Source organism: Malaya genurostris, chromosome 1 (genome assembly GCF_030247185.1).
Source record: "Malaya genurostris strain Urasoe2022 chromosome 1, Malgen_1.1, whole genome shotgun sequence".
Lineage (NCBI taxonomy): Eukaryota > Metazoa > Arthropoda > Insecta > Diptera > Culicidae > Malaya > Malaya genurostris.
In genome coordinates, this window is record NC_080570.1 from 107,801,884 (window position 1) to 107,814,790 (window position 12,907).

A 12,907-nucleotide genomic window follows, 5' to 3' on the forward strand; every position below is an offset into this window, starting at 1 on the left:
TTTGGACTTAATTGTCTGGAAATATGATCAAATTTAATCTAATACCCACCAGATAGCTAAGACATATGCATAAATTTCTTGTACAATCTTTCATAGTTCCAAGATAGATAGATTTTCGGATGAAACTGTATATGCACTGATCCAGAAAATGAGCTTCCCAAGAACCGTATCCAACGTATTATTCTATTACCAAGCCACAAAAGAAAAAAAAACCATAACAACACAAACCTGCATTTGGATGCTACAATTAAAATTCGCTAAAATACGGCCTTCGTAGGAAAGTAGAAAAACTCGATATAATCAACGATGAAACAGTGCACCTGTCCTACTCCCGCACATTTGCTCAACGCCCGGTCTGCCTCCGTCGAACATACGTTATTCGACCCGAAAAGAGTTTCCACTCGTACTTGTTCATTTCGCAACAAACCCTCTCACCATAAATAAACGCCATTACAATACATTATCATTATCATTATCATCAAGGAAATCAAAGTTTTGAAACACCAATAAAAAATTACTCTCTCCACCGCCAAACAGCGTCCACAACAACAGATGGTTTTTGGCTGTTTCTATACTTCATTTCGATTTTCTCCATCATTTTTTGTTATTATATTTTTGTTTGCTCTATCATGAGAAAACCGCTTCGCCGAGTAGGAGATCCTCCAAAACGCGCATAGGAAGTATTGGCAGCTCCAGCAAATGAATCGGAGATATATTGTTGTGCGTTGGTTGGATCGGTTACATGAGAGACGAAATTTCGTTGACCTTCTTTTTTCGGCGCTCTCAAAAAATAATTTCTTAAGCGCCGGTGGCCATCCAGACAGTGGCTAACAGCGCGACCACGCGAAGGCTTCGTCGGTAGCGAAATCTGTTTTGAAAAGTGAAACATGAGTGGTTAGCTGAATCAAATGCATTCATTTCATATTTTGATAGTAGTTTCTTTCCTTCGATACTCTAGAGAGTTTCTACTGTGTGGCTTATAAATGCTGATTTAACTATAGCGGTAAATCAGATTTCACACGTACAACTGTTAGTGTTCAAAGATTTAGTTTAAGCTTCAGATTCCGATGTAAGGGAAGCTTGAAAATGTTGGGATTTCATGGGAATTAACTCATAATAAATTTTCTGAATTCGTGAGTCCAAACCAAAATCGATATTCGAATATGATTCATTTCAATATAACTTGTTGTTCACAAATCTCAATAATGCTACGTGAAAGAGAATGGGTCATTTCGCCGGAAACCGTTTCGCAGAAAGTCGTTTCGCCGAATTCCATTTCGCCGCAAGTTGTTTCGCTGAATAGGTCATTTCGCCAAAGGGGAATTTCGTCGAAACATATCGTATATATCATGCAGAGCATAATAATTACATAATTTTTAAAATATGATAAAGCACACCCAAAACAACCGATCATGTACATACGATTTTCAGACGCGGAACGCTGAAACATTTCTTTCACGTAACTAGAATTAGTATTGAACAGATTTGCAATCTATGCGGTTAAAAAATGTAGATTAGAGAAATCTGATCCCGCACTAGTACACATCAACAATTAAACTTTTTTAATTTCATCATTCTCACACGATATACAATCAATTTCATTGAAAATTTGCTGATTTTTTGTATTCGAGGAAAATTTTAAATTTTGAAAACCGAATCTGATTTTGTCTCTTCAATCAGTTAAATAACTGAAGTCTATGTGACTCGGTGGCACAAGTCAATTTTACACTTGAGCTCAGTTAACAGGAAAACAGAATAATTTAAAGACAACATTAAAAAAATATTTTTATATTTTATACCTCAGAAAGTCAACTATCTTTCCTGGAAATTCCATTCTTAGAAATGATTATTCTGGAAAATGATGTTATTCGTTATTTCAAAAAGGCAATATTATCGATGTACAATATTGGGTCATCGAAACGAAACATTATCATTTTTCGTTTCTCTTCATTTGAAATCAATTTCAATACGACATTAAGACAATTGTACAAATCAGTGAAATGCCATTCGGCGAAACGGCCTTCGGTGAAATGTATTCCTGTTCAATAACCAAATCGGTCAACTTTTCGATTTCGTTACACCTGCTGTTAATTAATGGTTGAACATTCTCTCTTTGATGGCACTGATTCAATCGTGTGAAGAGTTGCCAGTGAGCGTTCTTTGATACGATAAAAGCCATCCTTGCTAATATGAAAAGACTTTTTCGTCCATTATTTCTACATCTTGTCCTAAAGTGCTAAAAACTTCTTCAATTATTAGCTGCAACATATCTAAAAATAAAAACCTTCTTTAAATCCATGAGTTATTCTCAAATAATCATTACACCACTAGGTGGATTAAAACATGTTTGTTTTTTTTTTTTGTAAAAATAAAATAAATAATTCTTTAAAAGTCAGATCAGGATAAAATTCCCCATCAACCTATGGGACCATAGCGAAATTCAGTTCGGTGATCTCATTGAGAACAATGAGGGAGTTCCTTTTCAAAGTTTGAGACAAATATTTCCAGTGCTTGCGGGACCGAAAACTGGGGACTGGTATGACTAGGTTTCGATCGGTAAGGAATGTTTTTGATTTCAAATTTTGTAATTTTTCGTTTTCTCACGGGAATTTAAGAGAATTTTATACCGTCACATTGAATGACGGTATAAAATTCTTAATACTCTTCTCCTTGAAACTCTGGAACATTTAATATAAACGTTTGTAAAACTAAGTTTGTAAATATGTAAATTAAACGTATTCAAGGATGGCTTTTATCGTATCCAAGAACGCTCTCTACCAGCTCTTCACACGATTCAATCAGTGCCATCAAAGAGAGATTTAGTTTAAGCTTCAGATTCCGATGTAAGGGAAGCTTGAAAATGTTGGGATTTCATGGGAATTAACTCATAATAAATTTTCTGAATTCGTGAGTCCAAACCAAAATCGATATTCGAATATGATTCATTTCAATATAACTTGTTGTTCACAAATCTCAATAATGCTACGTGAAAGAGAATGGGTCATTTCGCCGGAAACCGTTTCGCAGAAAGTCGTTTCGCCGAATTCCATTTCGCCGCAAGTTGTTTCGCTGAATAGGTCATTTCGCCAAAGGGGAATTTCGTCGAAACATATCGTATATATCATGCAGAGCATAATAATTACATAATTTTTAAAATATGATAAAGCACACCCAAAACAACCGATCATGTACATACGATTTTCAGACGCGGAACGCTGAAACATTTCTTTCACGTAACTAGAATTAGTATTGAACAGATTTGCAATCTATGCGGTTAAAAAATGTAGATTAGAGAAATCTGATCCCGCACTAGTACACATCAACAATTAAACTTTTTTAATTTCATCATTCTCACACGATATACAATCAATTTCATTGAAAATTTGCTGATTTTTTGTATTCGAGGAAAATTTTAAATTTTGAAAACCGAATCTGATTTTGTCTCTTCAATCAGTTAAATAACTGAAGTCTATGTGACTCGGTGGCACAAGTCAATTTTACACTTGAGCTCAGTTAACAGGAAAACAGAATAATTTAAAGACAACATTAAAAAAACATTTTTATATTTTATACCTCAGAAAGTCAACTATCTTTCCTGGAAATTCCATTCTTAGAAATGATTATTCTGGAAAATGATGTTATTCGTTATTTCAAAAAGGCAATGTTATCGATGTACAATTTTGGGTCATCGAAACGAAACATTATCATTTTTCGTTTCTTTTCATTTGAAATCAATTTCAATACGACATTAAGACAATTGTACAAATCAGTGAAATGCCATTCGGCGAAACGGCCTTCGGTGAAATGTATTCCTGTTCAATAACCAAATCGGTCAACTTTTCGATTTCGTTACACCTGCTGTTAATTAATGGTTGAACATCCAATGACTAGCTAATAGTGTCAAATTTTTCAATGTCAAATCATAAATTAACAATTTTCAAATTTCAACACCACTGTAACTCAGTAACATTTAGCGAAGTTTCGATTAGCACACTTTTTATTTGAAATTTTGCATACTGTCACAAAGTTAATGAAACTGAAACTTTATGACAAAAATCGATTTTCAAAAATCTACCTAATATGCAGTGTTGGTGATTGCCGAAAATTTACAGAAGCTGCTATATTGCTATCTATATTGTATACAACATTTTCAATCCGGTAGAAGATGCTACAAGAACTCGAGTCTCTCAATGCATGAACCGTGAGAGAGTTTTGCTACATTTCTTCGATCCACTTCATACTCTGAGTATTTCACGCCCTTAAAAATATTACAGTCTGATAATGATCGTTGCTGTGTGGAATTTCCCAAGAGAGAATCGCAAGTTGACAATTATCGCAGAAAATCGAGTCGATGATTCAACTTGATGATTCTCATACTAGGTTGCAATATTTCAAAATCCTTGTATGAAGCATTCACAGACATTTTCATAGACACAACTTATACAAAGATTATATGCACATAGTTAGAATAAGCGGCAATAGTAAAATGATTCTATAGCAATTATCAACTGCCTGTATAGAATCGGATCGCGAAACGAGAATAAGCGACCGTTTGTTGCTTCAGAGAGGATCCCCACAGCAGCGTGCTAACCTTTGATTCTCAGAAATGTCATCGAGAGAAATTCGCTCTCGCACTGGTTTCGATTCTATGTTAAATGAGCCATACCGGGTTTTTGTTGTTGCGATGATATCCGTCTCTTTTTGATGGCACTGATTCAATCGTGTGAAGAGTTGCCAGAGAGCGTTCTTTGATACGATAAAAGCCATCCTTGCTAATATGAAAAGACTTTTTCGTCCATTATTTCTACATCTTGTCCTAAAGTGCTAAAAACTTCTTCAATTATTAGCTGCAACATATCTAAAAATAAAAACCTGTTTTAATCCATGAGTTATTCTCATATAATCATTACACCACTAGGTGGATTAAAACATGTTTGTTTTTTTTTTGTAAAAATAAATTAAATAATTCTTTAAAAGTCAGATCAGGATAAAATTCCCCATCAACCTATGGGACCATAACGAAATTCGGTGATCTCATTGAGAACAATGAGGGAGTTCCTTTTCAGAGTTTGAGACAAATGTTTCCAGTGCTTGCGGGACCGAAAACTGGGGACTGGTATGACTAGGTTTCGATCGGTAAGGAATGTTTTTGATTTCAATTTTTGTAATTTTTCGTTTTCTCACGGGAATTTGAGAGAATTTTATACCGTCACATTGAATGACGGTATAAAATTCTTAATACTCTTCTCCTTGAAATTCTGGAACATTTAATATAAACGTATGTAAAACTAAGTTTGTAAATATGTAAATTAAACGTATTCAAGTATGGCTTTTATCGTATCCAAGAACGCTCTCTACCAGCTCTTCACACGATTCAATCAGTGCCATCAAAGAGAGACGGATATCATCGCAGCAACAAAAAACCGACATGGTTCATTTAACATAGAATGGACGCCAGTGCAAGAGCGAATTTCTCTCGATGACTTGTCTGAGCATCACGAGTTAGCATACTGCTATAGGGATTCTCTCTGAAGCAACAAACGGTCGCTCATTCTCGGTTTGCGATCCGATTCCATACGGGCAATGGATAATTGCGATAAAATCATTTTACTATTGCCGCTTATTCTAACCATGTGCATATAACCTTTCAATAAGTTGTGTCTATGAAAATGTCTGTGAATGGTCCACACTAGGGTTTCGAAATATTGTAACCTAGTATGAGGATTATCAAGTCGAATCATCGATTCGATTTATGCTATAATTGTCTACTTGCGATTCTCTTTTATTAAATTTCACGCAGCGCCGATCATTGCCAGACTGTACATATTTTGTTAAGGGCCGTGAAATGCTCAGAGTATGAGGTGGATCGAAGAAACGTAGAAAAAATCTCATACGGTTCATGCATTGAGATGCAGCGAGGTCTTGTAGCATCTACCAGATTGAAAATATTGTACACAATGTTGAGAAATATCGAGCCGCTTTCTGCCAAATTATCGCAGTCACTAACACTGAATGTTTTTTTGCATAAATATCTGTTTATTAATCTTATTTTTGTGTATTACATCAACATTTTACAGTACAAGTGTTTTGACCCCTTGGCCTTTCATCTTTGTTGTTCATACGATTCGTTATTAATATTAGGTGTTTTAGTTACTCTTGTTTTACATACTAATGTTTAATCATAATATTTATTTTAATTATTTATAAAATGTCTACCTACTTATAACTATCCCTAACCTAATACGTACAAATTTTGAATTATTTGTATTTCAGAGATTGAGCACCTCTCTTCAAATTTCGTGCAGTATTGTTCGAATTTTTGTTCTAGTATATCCAGTGAGGCAATCTCATGTACTTCACTAGTCCTTGTCCAAGGGGGTAGATTTAGAATCATCTTTAAGATCTTACTTTGAATGCGTTGAAGCCTAAGTTTGTGTGTTCGTGCACAACCCCGCCAAACAGGGACTGCGTATTCAATTGCGGGGTAGATGATTTGTTTATAGACAGCCATCTGATTCTTCAGGCATAGTTTAGATGTTCTACAAATCAGCGGATACCTAATGAGTATGCTGCATTTTTGAACGATTTTGTCAACATGTGACCTGAATATCAGATGTCTGTCAAAGGTGAGTCCTAGATAGATAACTTCATCGGACCATTGAATGACCTCATCACCGAATCGTATTCTGCATTCGTCTGATGGAACAAGTTTTGGAGATCTTGAATGTGGAAACAAGATGACCTGAGTTTTTGCTGCATTGATCACAATGTTCCAGCTTGTAAAATATTCCGTTAAAGCGTCCAGACCTGTCTGTAGTTTATTTTTCAGAGCATTAATGACACGACCTTTGTAAAGAATGGCAGTGTCATCAGCAAATTGTGACAGAACACCACCACCTGGAAGAGGTGGGATGTCTGATGTGAAAATGTTGTATAGAATGGGACCTAGGATACTTCCCTGGGGTACACCAGCAGGAATAGTAAATCCTACTGAAAGTGCATTATTCAGAGAAACCTGGAATGCTCTATCTGCAAGATAATTTTTGATAATTTTAATAAGATACATGGGAAAATTATACCGATGCAGTTTGAACACCAGTCCATCGTGCCACACATTATCGAATGCCTTTTCAATATCCAATATTGCCATGGCAGTCGTTTTGGACACTGATTTGTTTTGCTGGATGACGTTGTTAACCCTTGTGAGCTGGTGGATGGTGGATCTTCCTTTCCGGAACCCAAACTGTTCTTCCAGAAATATATCCTGTTCATCTGCAAAAGCAAGAATTCGCCTTTGTATTGACTTTTCAAACAGCTTGGATAGGGCAGAGAGTAAGCTGATGGGCCGATAGCTCTTGGAAAAGGAAGGATCTTTCCCCGGTTTCAAAACTGGGATAACTTTAGCTAACTTCCACATTGAAGGGAAGTAACCAAGCTCCCAGCACCTGTTAAAAAGTTTAGCTAAGAAGACAAATGAGCGAATACTCAAATGTTTCAGCTCAATGGCGAATGTGTTGTCGAAACCGGGGGCCTTCATATTTTTGGATTTTTTCACAAAAGCCATCAGCTCATTCGCAGTGACTCTACTTTCCTCAGGAACCAAGCTGTCTGATTGGTCAACCTCAGCTACGCTATCAGCAACGGCTCTTTCATGTGGACTAACAATGTTGAGTCCTAAATTGTGAGAACACAAAAACTGCTGGCCTAGCGCATTTGCCTTCTCTACTGGTGTGATTAAAGGTATTCCTTCAGCTGCGTCCTGGGGTGGCAGCAAAGGAGGAATAGGCTTCGCTTTTTTCTTAAGCACCTTCGATAAGGACCAGAAGGGCTTTGAATGTGGGATAATTTCTCCAAGCTTTTGCTGGAAGTTCCTGTTGCGAAGCTCAGATATTCTTTCCTGGATTATCCTAGTGAAGTTGTTATAAGAAGTCTTCCTATCTAGGATGCCAGTTCGTTGATACTGCCTCCGGTACATATTTCGAAGTCGGATGAGTTTCTTGGTGACACTGTCGATTTGAAGAGAGGAACTCGGCATATGTTGTACTGGAACCGTCCTATCACGAGCGACTGTGATTGAATGCTGGAAGGAAGATAGGGCCGCATCGATTTCCATCGGGGAATCAAGTGGCAAATCGATATTAATAAGTTGGTCGGCGATTTGTTGAAATTGGACCCAATCGGTGCGATAATAGTTCCTCCGTGGTTGAATAGGCACTGTTTCTGGTGAAGATCCCAACGTCAATATTACTGGAAAGTGGACAGAAGAGAGCTCGTAGAAGACAACCGGAGAGCTGTCTATGGCGATGTTGCTGATGAATATATCCAAAATGAAATGAACTCCCGTAACACTGAATGTATTTACTAGCCATTATTATAGAATTCGATTCTATTACAAGTAAACCTACTAAAGAACATCATCGAAATTATAAATTTAACCCTTTACACCCTGGAGCTCTGGAACCGGGAGTCGGATCTGAATGGAATTTAGGCAAATTTTTACATCCTTAGTTCTTTTATTTAAATCTACGTAAGAGAGTGAGATTATTTTCATTTATTTTAACACATATCACCCTGAAATCCGGAACCAGAACTCGAATGTTTTACTTAGGCATATAGAACTGATGATGAAAGTGAACTCAACTAATGTCAAAATTCTCTCTATTTTCCATTTATTTTGTTGAGTTGCCATCAAAGAAATTTGAATTCACACCAAATACTCGCGTTTTTTGACAGTTCGTTTTGTCAGTTCTGTTCCATTCTTTAATTCAAAAGACACAAACCCCCTACAAACCGAATGAGACTATGTTTATAATGCAGAGTCCTCATCCGATAGTGATGTAGATGGCGCTTTGACAAGGATAATCCGCAATATGCCACCACCGTGCGCATTTCGTGAAATATCTTTCGGTTTCTATGAATGAAGTTTTCACCCCTTCCAACGACACGAGCTAGCAGATGAAAAAAAATTGATTCCTGTTTCACTTTTTTCCTTCTCTGTTATGCCAACAGTTCAAATAGGTAACAAAATCGCACCCCGCGGATAACAACGCGTACAGTGAGGTATAACACAAACGGAGGGGTCGCGAATATCCCATTCAAGCGCGCGCAGTCGCGTGGCAGAGCAGAGAAGGAAAATCGCCGAATATGATATCAAAACAGACAACATTTTCAGCCTATTAGCAGTGCCCCGTCAGAGAGCAACCAAGTGTTGATGGTTATGGTTCAGAGATAACAAATTTATACTTTCATTTTTTTAACAATCACAACCAAGGTGGTGCAAACATCGTGAACAATCAAGGTGCTTGTTAGCAGCAGGAAGTGAAGAGAAAATGTCTTGAAAGTAGTGAAGCTGTGCATCCAGATGTAAATCGAAACAGGAATAATTTTACTTCTGGTAGCGACGCAGAGGAAGTGTCGGGGATCAAATCAGGACGACGTTCTGTCTATCTGGCAAATCGAAATAAGGGAGGAAATATTTTCCCCTGCCAGCTCGTCTGCAGTAGGATAGGCAGTGGCGGACAGGAACAGTAACTAGCAACGAAACGCTTCAGCAAAAACAAAACATGGCTGGTGAGTAGGACAAACTTTATAATAATTTTACGAAAAATCCTTAAAACATGATGTTAAAACTCGACGCAGTAATTGAATTTGAATCAAAATGTGGCACAATTATGTAAGTTTGAAGCTAATTATAATCAGCAGTAAATCGGATTTTTTCAAGAGAATAGCAAAGAAAGCAAAAGGAAATACTATATCTAGCCAGGAAACCAATACGTTCCGCTGTGACCATACCCTACAAACTATGCACGGTGCTGCGTTGTGTGTGATATTTGCATTCCGGCTAGGCGAGGCACTGAGCGTAGGTCGCCTTGGTAGTTCACCTGATAGGCACTAAACCAGCGCGATGTGAATGGTGCACCGACGTACATATGAAAACGACTTGGATTGCGATATGCGTACGAAAAAGTGGGTAGAGTTGAGTAATAAATTCATCGTTTCTGGTCTATTGATTCCGTCCAGAAAACATTTGCCTGATGGTCGTATAACAATATGGTCAGCGAGCCAAATTGGATTGATTAGTTTTAGAATCAATAAAAGGCAAGGTAGAAGAAGGCAATGTCGGGAATCATTGTCAGCTATCGAACCTTTCCTGTTTGCAGTACAGTAGAAAAAAAAACGATTCTCGTATCATTTTTACTTCATGTCGAAATTCCATACTGCTTTTGAACTGTGCAATCAGTGTGTACTACTTTTGACAATATTTATTGAACGCTAAAAATGAGAGCAACTGTGTTTTTTCTCATATCTTTCTAGTTATCAGATAAATAATGAGGTAATTTGCAATCAAATTGATTATCGTACTCAAGAAATTTATCTCCATGAATAATTCAGTGTAGTGTAAACAACAGTGTAGTGTAAACAATTTTTATTATCTGGACAGGTTTCTCACATGACGAAAGCAAAACACAATACACAGTGATAGCCTTGATTCCTTGATCTTCTTCAATCACAGAATGAATGAATTATTTGCTCATTATATGTAGTTTTGCCAAACGAGTTCACTTCATTTGATGACCAACCAAGCAACTTAAAGTTCCGCAGCACCAAAAAATCACTTTCAAATCCCCAAATAGTTGAGTTTTTGTACCGCGCATACTTGGTCCTTCTTTTGACTGCTTCATGTATTTAAAAGCTTCATTAGAAATTGTTGGCAACTTCAAAGCACGATAGACTTTCCGAGTAGCACTTTTAGTGCCAGAATGCTGAAAACTTCGATTTAAAAAAAAAACTTGAAATGCGGTAGACATTTCAAATGGTACCCTCAGCTACTTAAAAGCATAGATAAACTCACTCAAGATGAATAATATACAATATTCTCTTGTTTAATCTCTTCCGAAAGGGTGCGCTATTATAAATATGACGATAAAACTTCCTTTTCAAGATTTAACTTCAATATTTATCTGATATCGTCATATCGTATACTAAAGCTATAAGTTAGAGTAAGATCTACTGTTCTGTTAGAGTAAGATGACTTTAACTCTAACTTATACATGAAGTAAGCGAAAGTGCAATGGCATTTATATCATTCGAATTTTTCGAACATTCAGAAGCGATCAGTCGAGTGAGAATTCATTACTACATCCTTTTTTGAGACAATAAGGGTGTTTGCGAACGTCCATCAACTAGTGTCATTTTCGTTTTTCAATTGCACTACACTGGTGTAGCGAAAGCTGCACTGAAACCGTTCGTTTTTACCAATTGCACTACACCAGTGCTACACTTTTTCTGCACCGACACCACTGGTGTAGCACTCATCAAAAGTTTGGTGTAGCTCTGTGCAATGGAATCGTTAATTGTAGTCAATGGTTACTGTTTATGTTTTCGTCTTTTTTGTTCGTTTATTCATGCCTCAGTGTAGCACTGCACCGGTGTAGTGCAAATTAAAAACGAAAACGCCATAGGTTTTGCACTATGATGACACGAATGAACTGCCGATGAATCAAGTTCATCTTTTGACAGCTATCAGTGGTCATTTAGGGGTTCGGTACATTAGTAAAGACATGACACTTCTAAGCCAATTAAAAAAGTGTTTAGCAAATAGCATTAACAAAGTTGAACTGTTTAAGTCAATTTGAACTGCCCTGCTTTGACGAATCTAAGACGAAATGTAAAGAAAAGTAAAAGAGAAAAAAGAAAAGTAGCTATCAGTGGTTTGTTTAAATATCTATTAACACATATTTAAATTAGAATGAACACATAAACAAACTCATATCTGGCCAAATTAGTTAATTTTATTCATTTTTGTGAGGTTTTGTCATGTTCGTCCAAAACCAAACTGTGAAAACAGACTGACTGTAATGAAAATGACGAGATCGCATACCGTGTCAGATACCTTCATTTCATGTCAAATAGACATGTTGATTGTTACATCCAAATACCACACAAATAATATTGATGTGCGCGAGGAACTAGCTGAAAACTGAGTTCAGTATGCGAAAAGCGAAAATCAAATGAATCAACTAAGAATAAAAGCTAAGAATTCAAATTTGGTTTTGACAGATAACGTCATGAATAAACTCATAACGAATAAAGATTCAGCATTCAGTTTGAATTTGAATGAATACGTAACAGCCGTCATACGATGCTTATGCTACCGTAAGACATGTTAAGTTGTATTCCGGATTTTTCAGAGAACCGTACAACAATTACATATCTCATGTTTTCATTACTGTCAAATCAAATATATTATATATCAATATGGATCACTTTAACGAATTCAATACAAATCGAAAAAGACATCACAGTAACACCATCTTGTGACGGAAAGATTCTATTAGTTCAGTCATATTTGATATTTTGCGTTTAGCGTGCACCCAGAAGTGAAATTTCAAAAATAATTGACCATGATGCCCACATAGAGGTGTGAAAATTTTCACATTCAAATGTTTTTTTTTTCTGACGAAGGTGAATATCGCCTATAAATAATGTAGAATGTAGAATTACGCTCTTTTAGACCTATCGTCTTCACTTTCAAGAGTTATGAAGTAGTATTTAACTTTGCTCGTGAATGTTATGAAGACTGTGAAGAATAGAACAAAATTAAAATGAAATAAATGGTGTATTACTTTGATTGTTTTGATTGCGATAATTTTTTCATTGCGTTCACGACATTCAATTCAAATTAGCTGCACATTATCTTTTCTCTCAGGGAAATTTAGAATGTAAAAGAAAATTGTCTATGAATTAAAAGTGCATGTATTGAGCAATCTGCCCCTTGCTCTGAACTTTTAGTCAGAATTTGAAATTTCGATATTTATTTTCTGAAAAGTAATTGAATTTCATTCAACAGACGAACCATTCCAAAATTCGGCAAATAGAAAATGTTGTCGGCAAATTTGTTTAGCAC

The 12,907-nt window shown here is 36.4% G+C and overlaps 1 protein-coding gene across 2 annotated transcripts in view; it reads left to right on the plus strand.

Moving 5' to 3' along the window:
• Positions 1–12,907, plus strand: part of LOC131425340 (septin-4) — a 41,803-nt gene that overhangs the window by 21,905 nt on the left and 6,991 nt on the right. For both annotated transcript variants that reach the window (XM_058587159.1, XM_058587158.1), the window contains exon 2: positions 9,272–9,570. In XM_058587159.1, coding sequence (XP_058443142.1) covers positions 9,564–9,570 — 7 coding nt within the window. In that variant the 5' untranslated portion in view covers positions 9,272–9,563. The remainder of the gene's footprint in view (positions 1–9,271; positions 9,571–12,907) is intronic.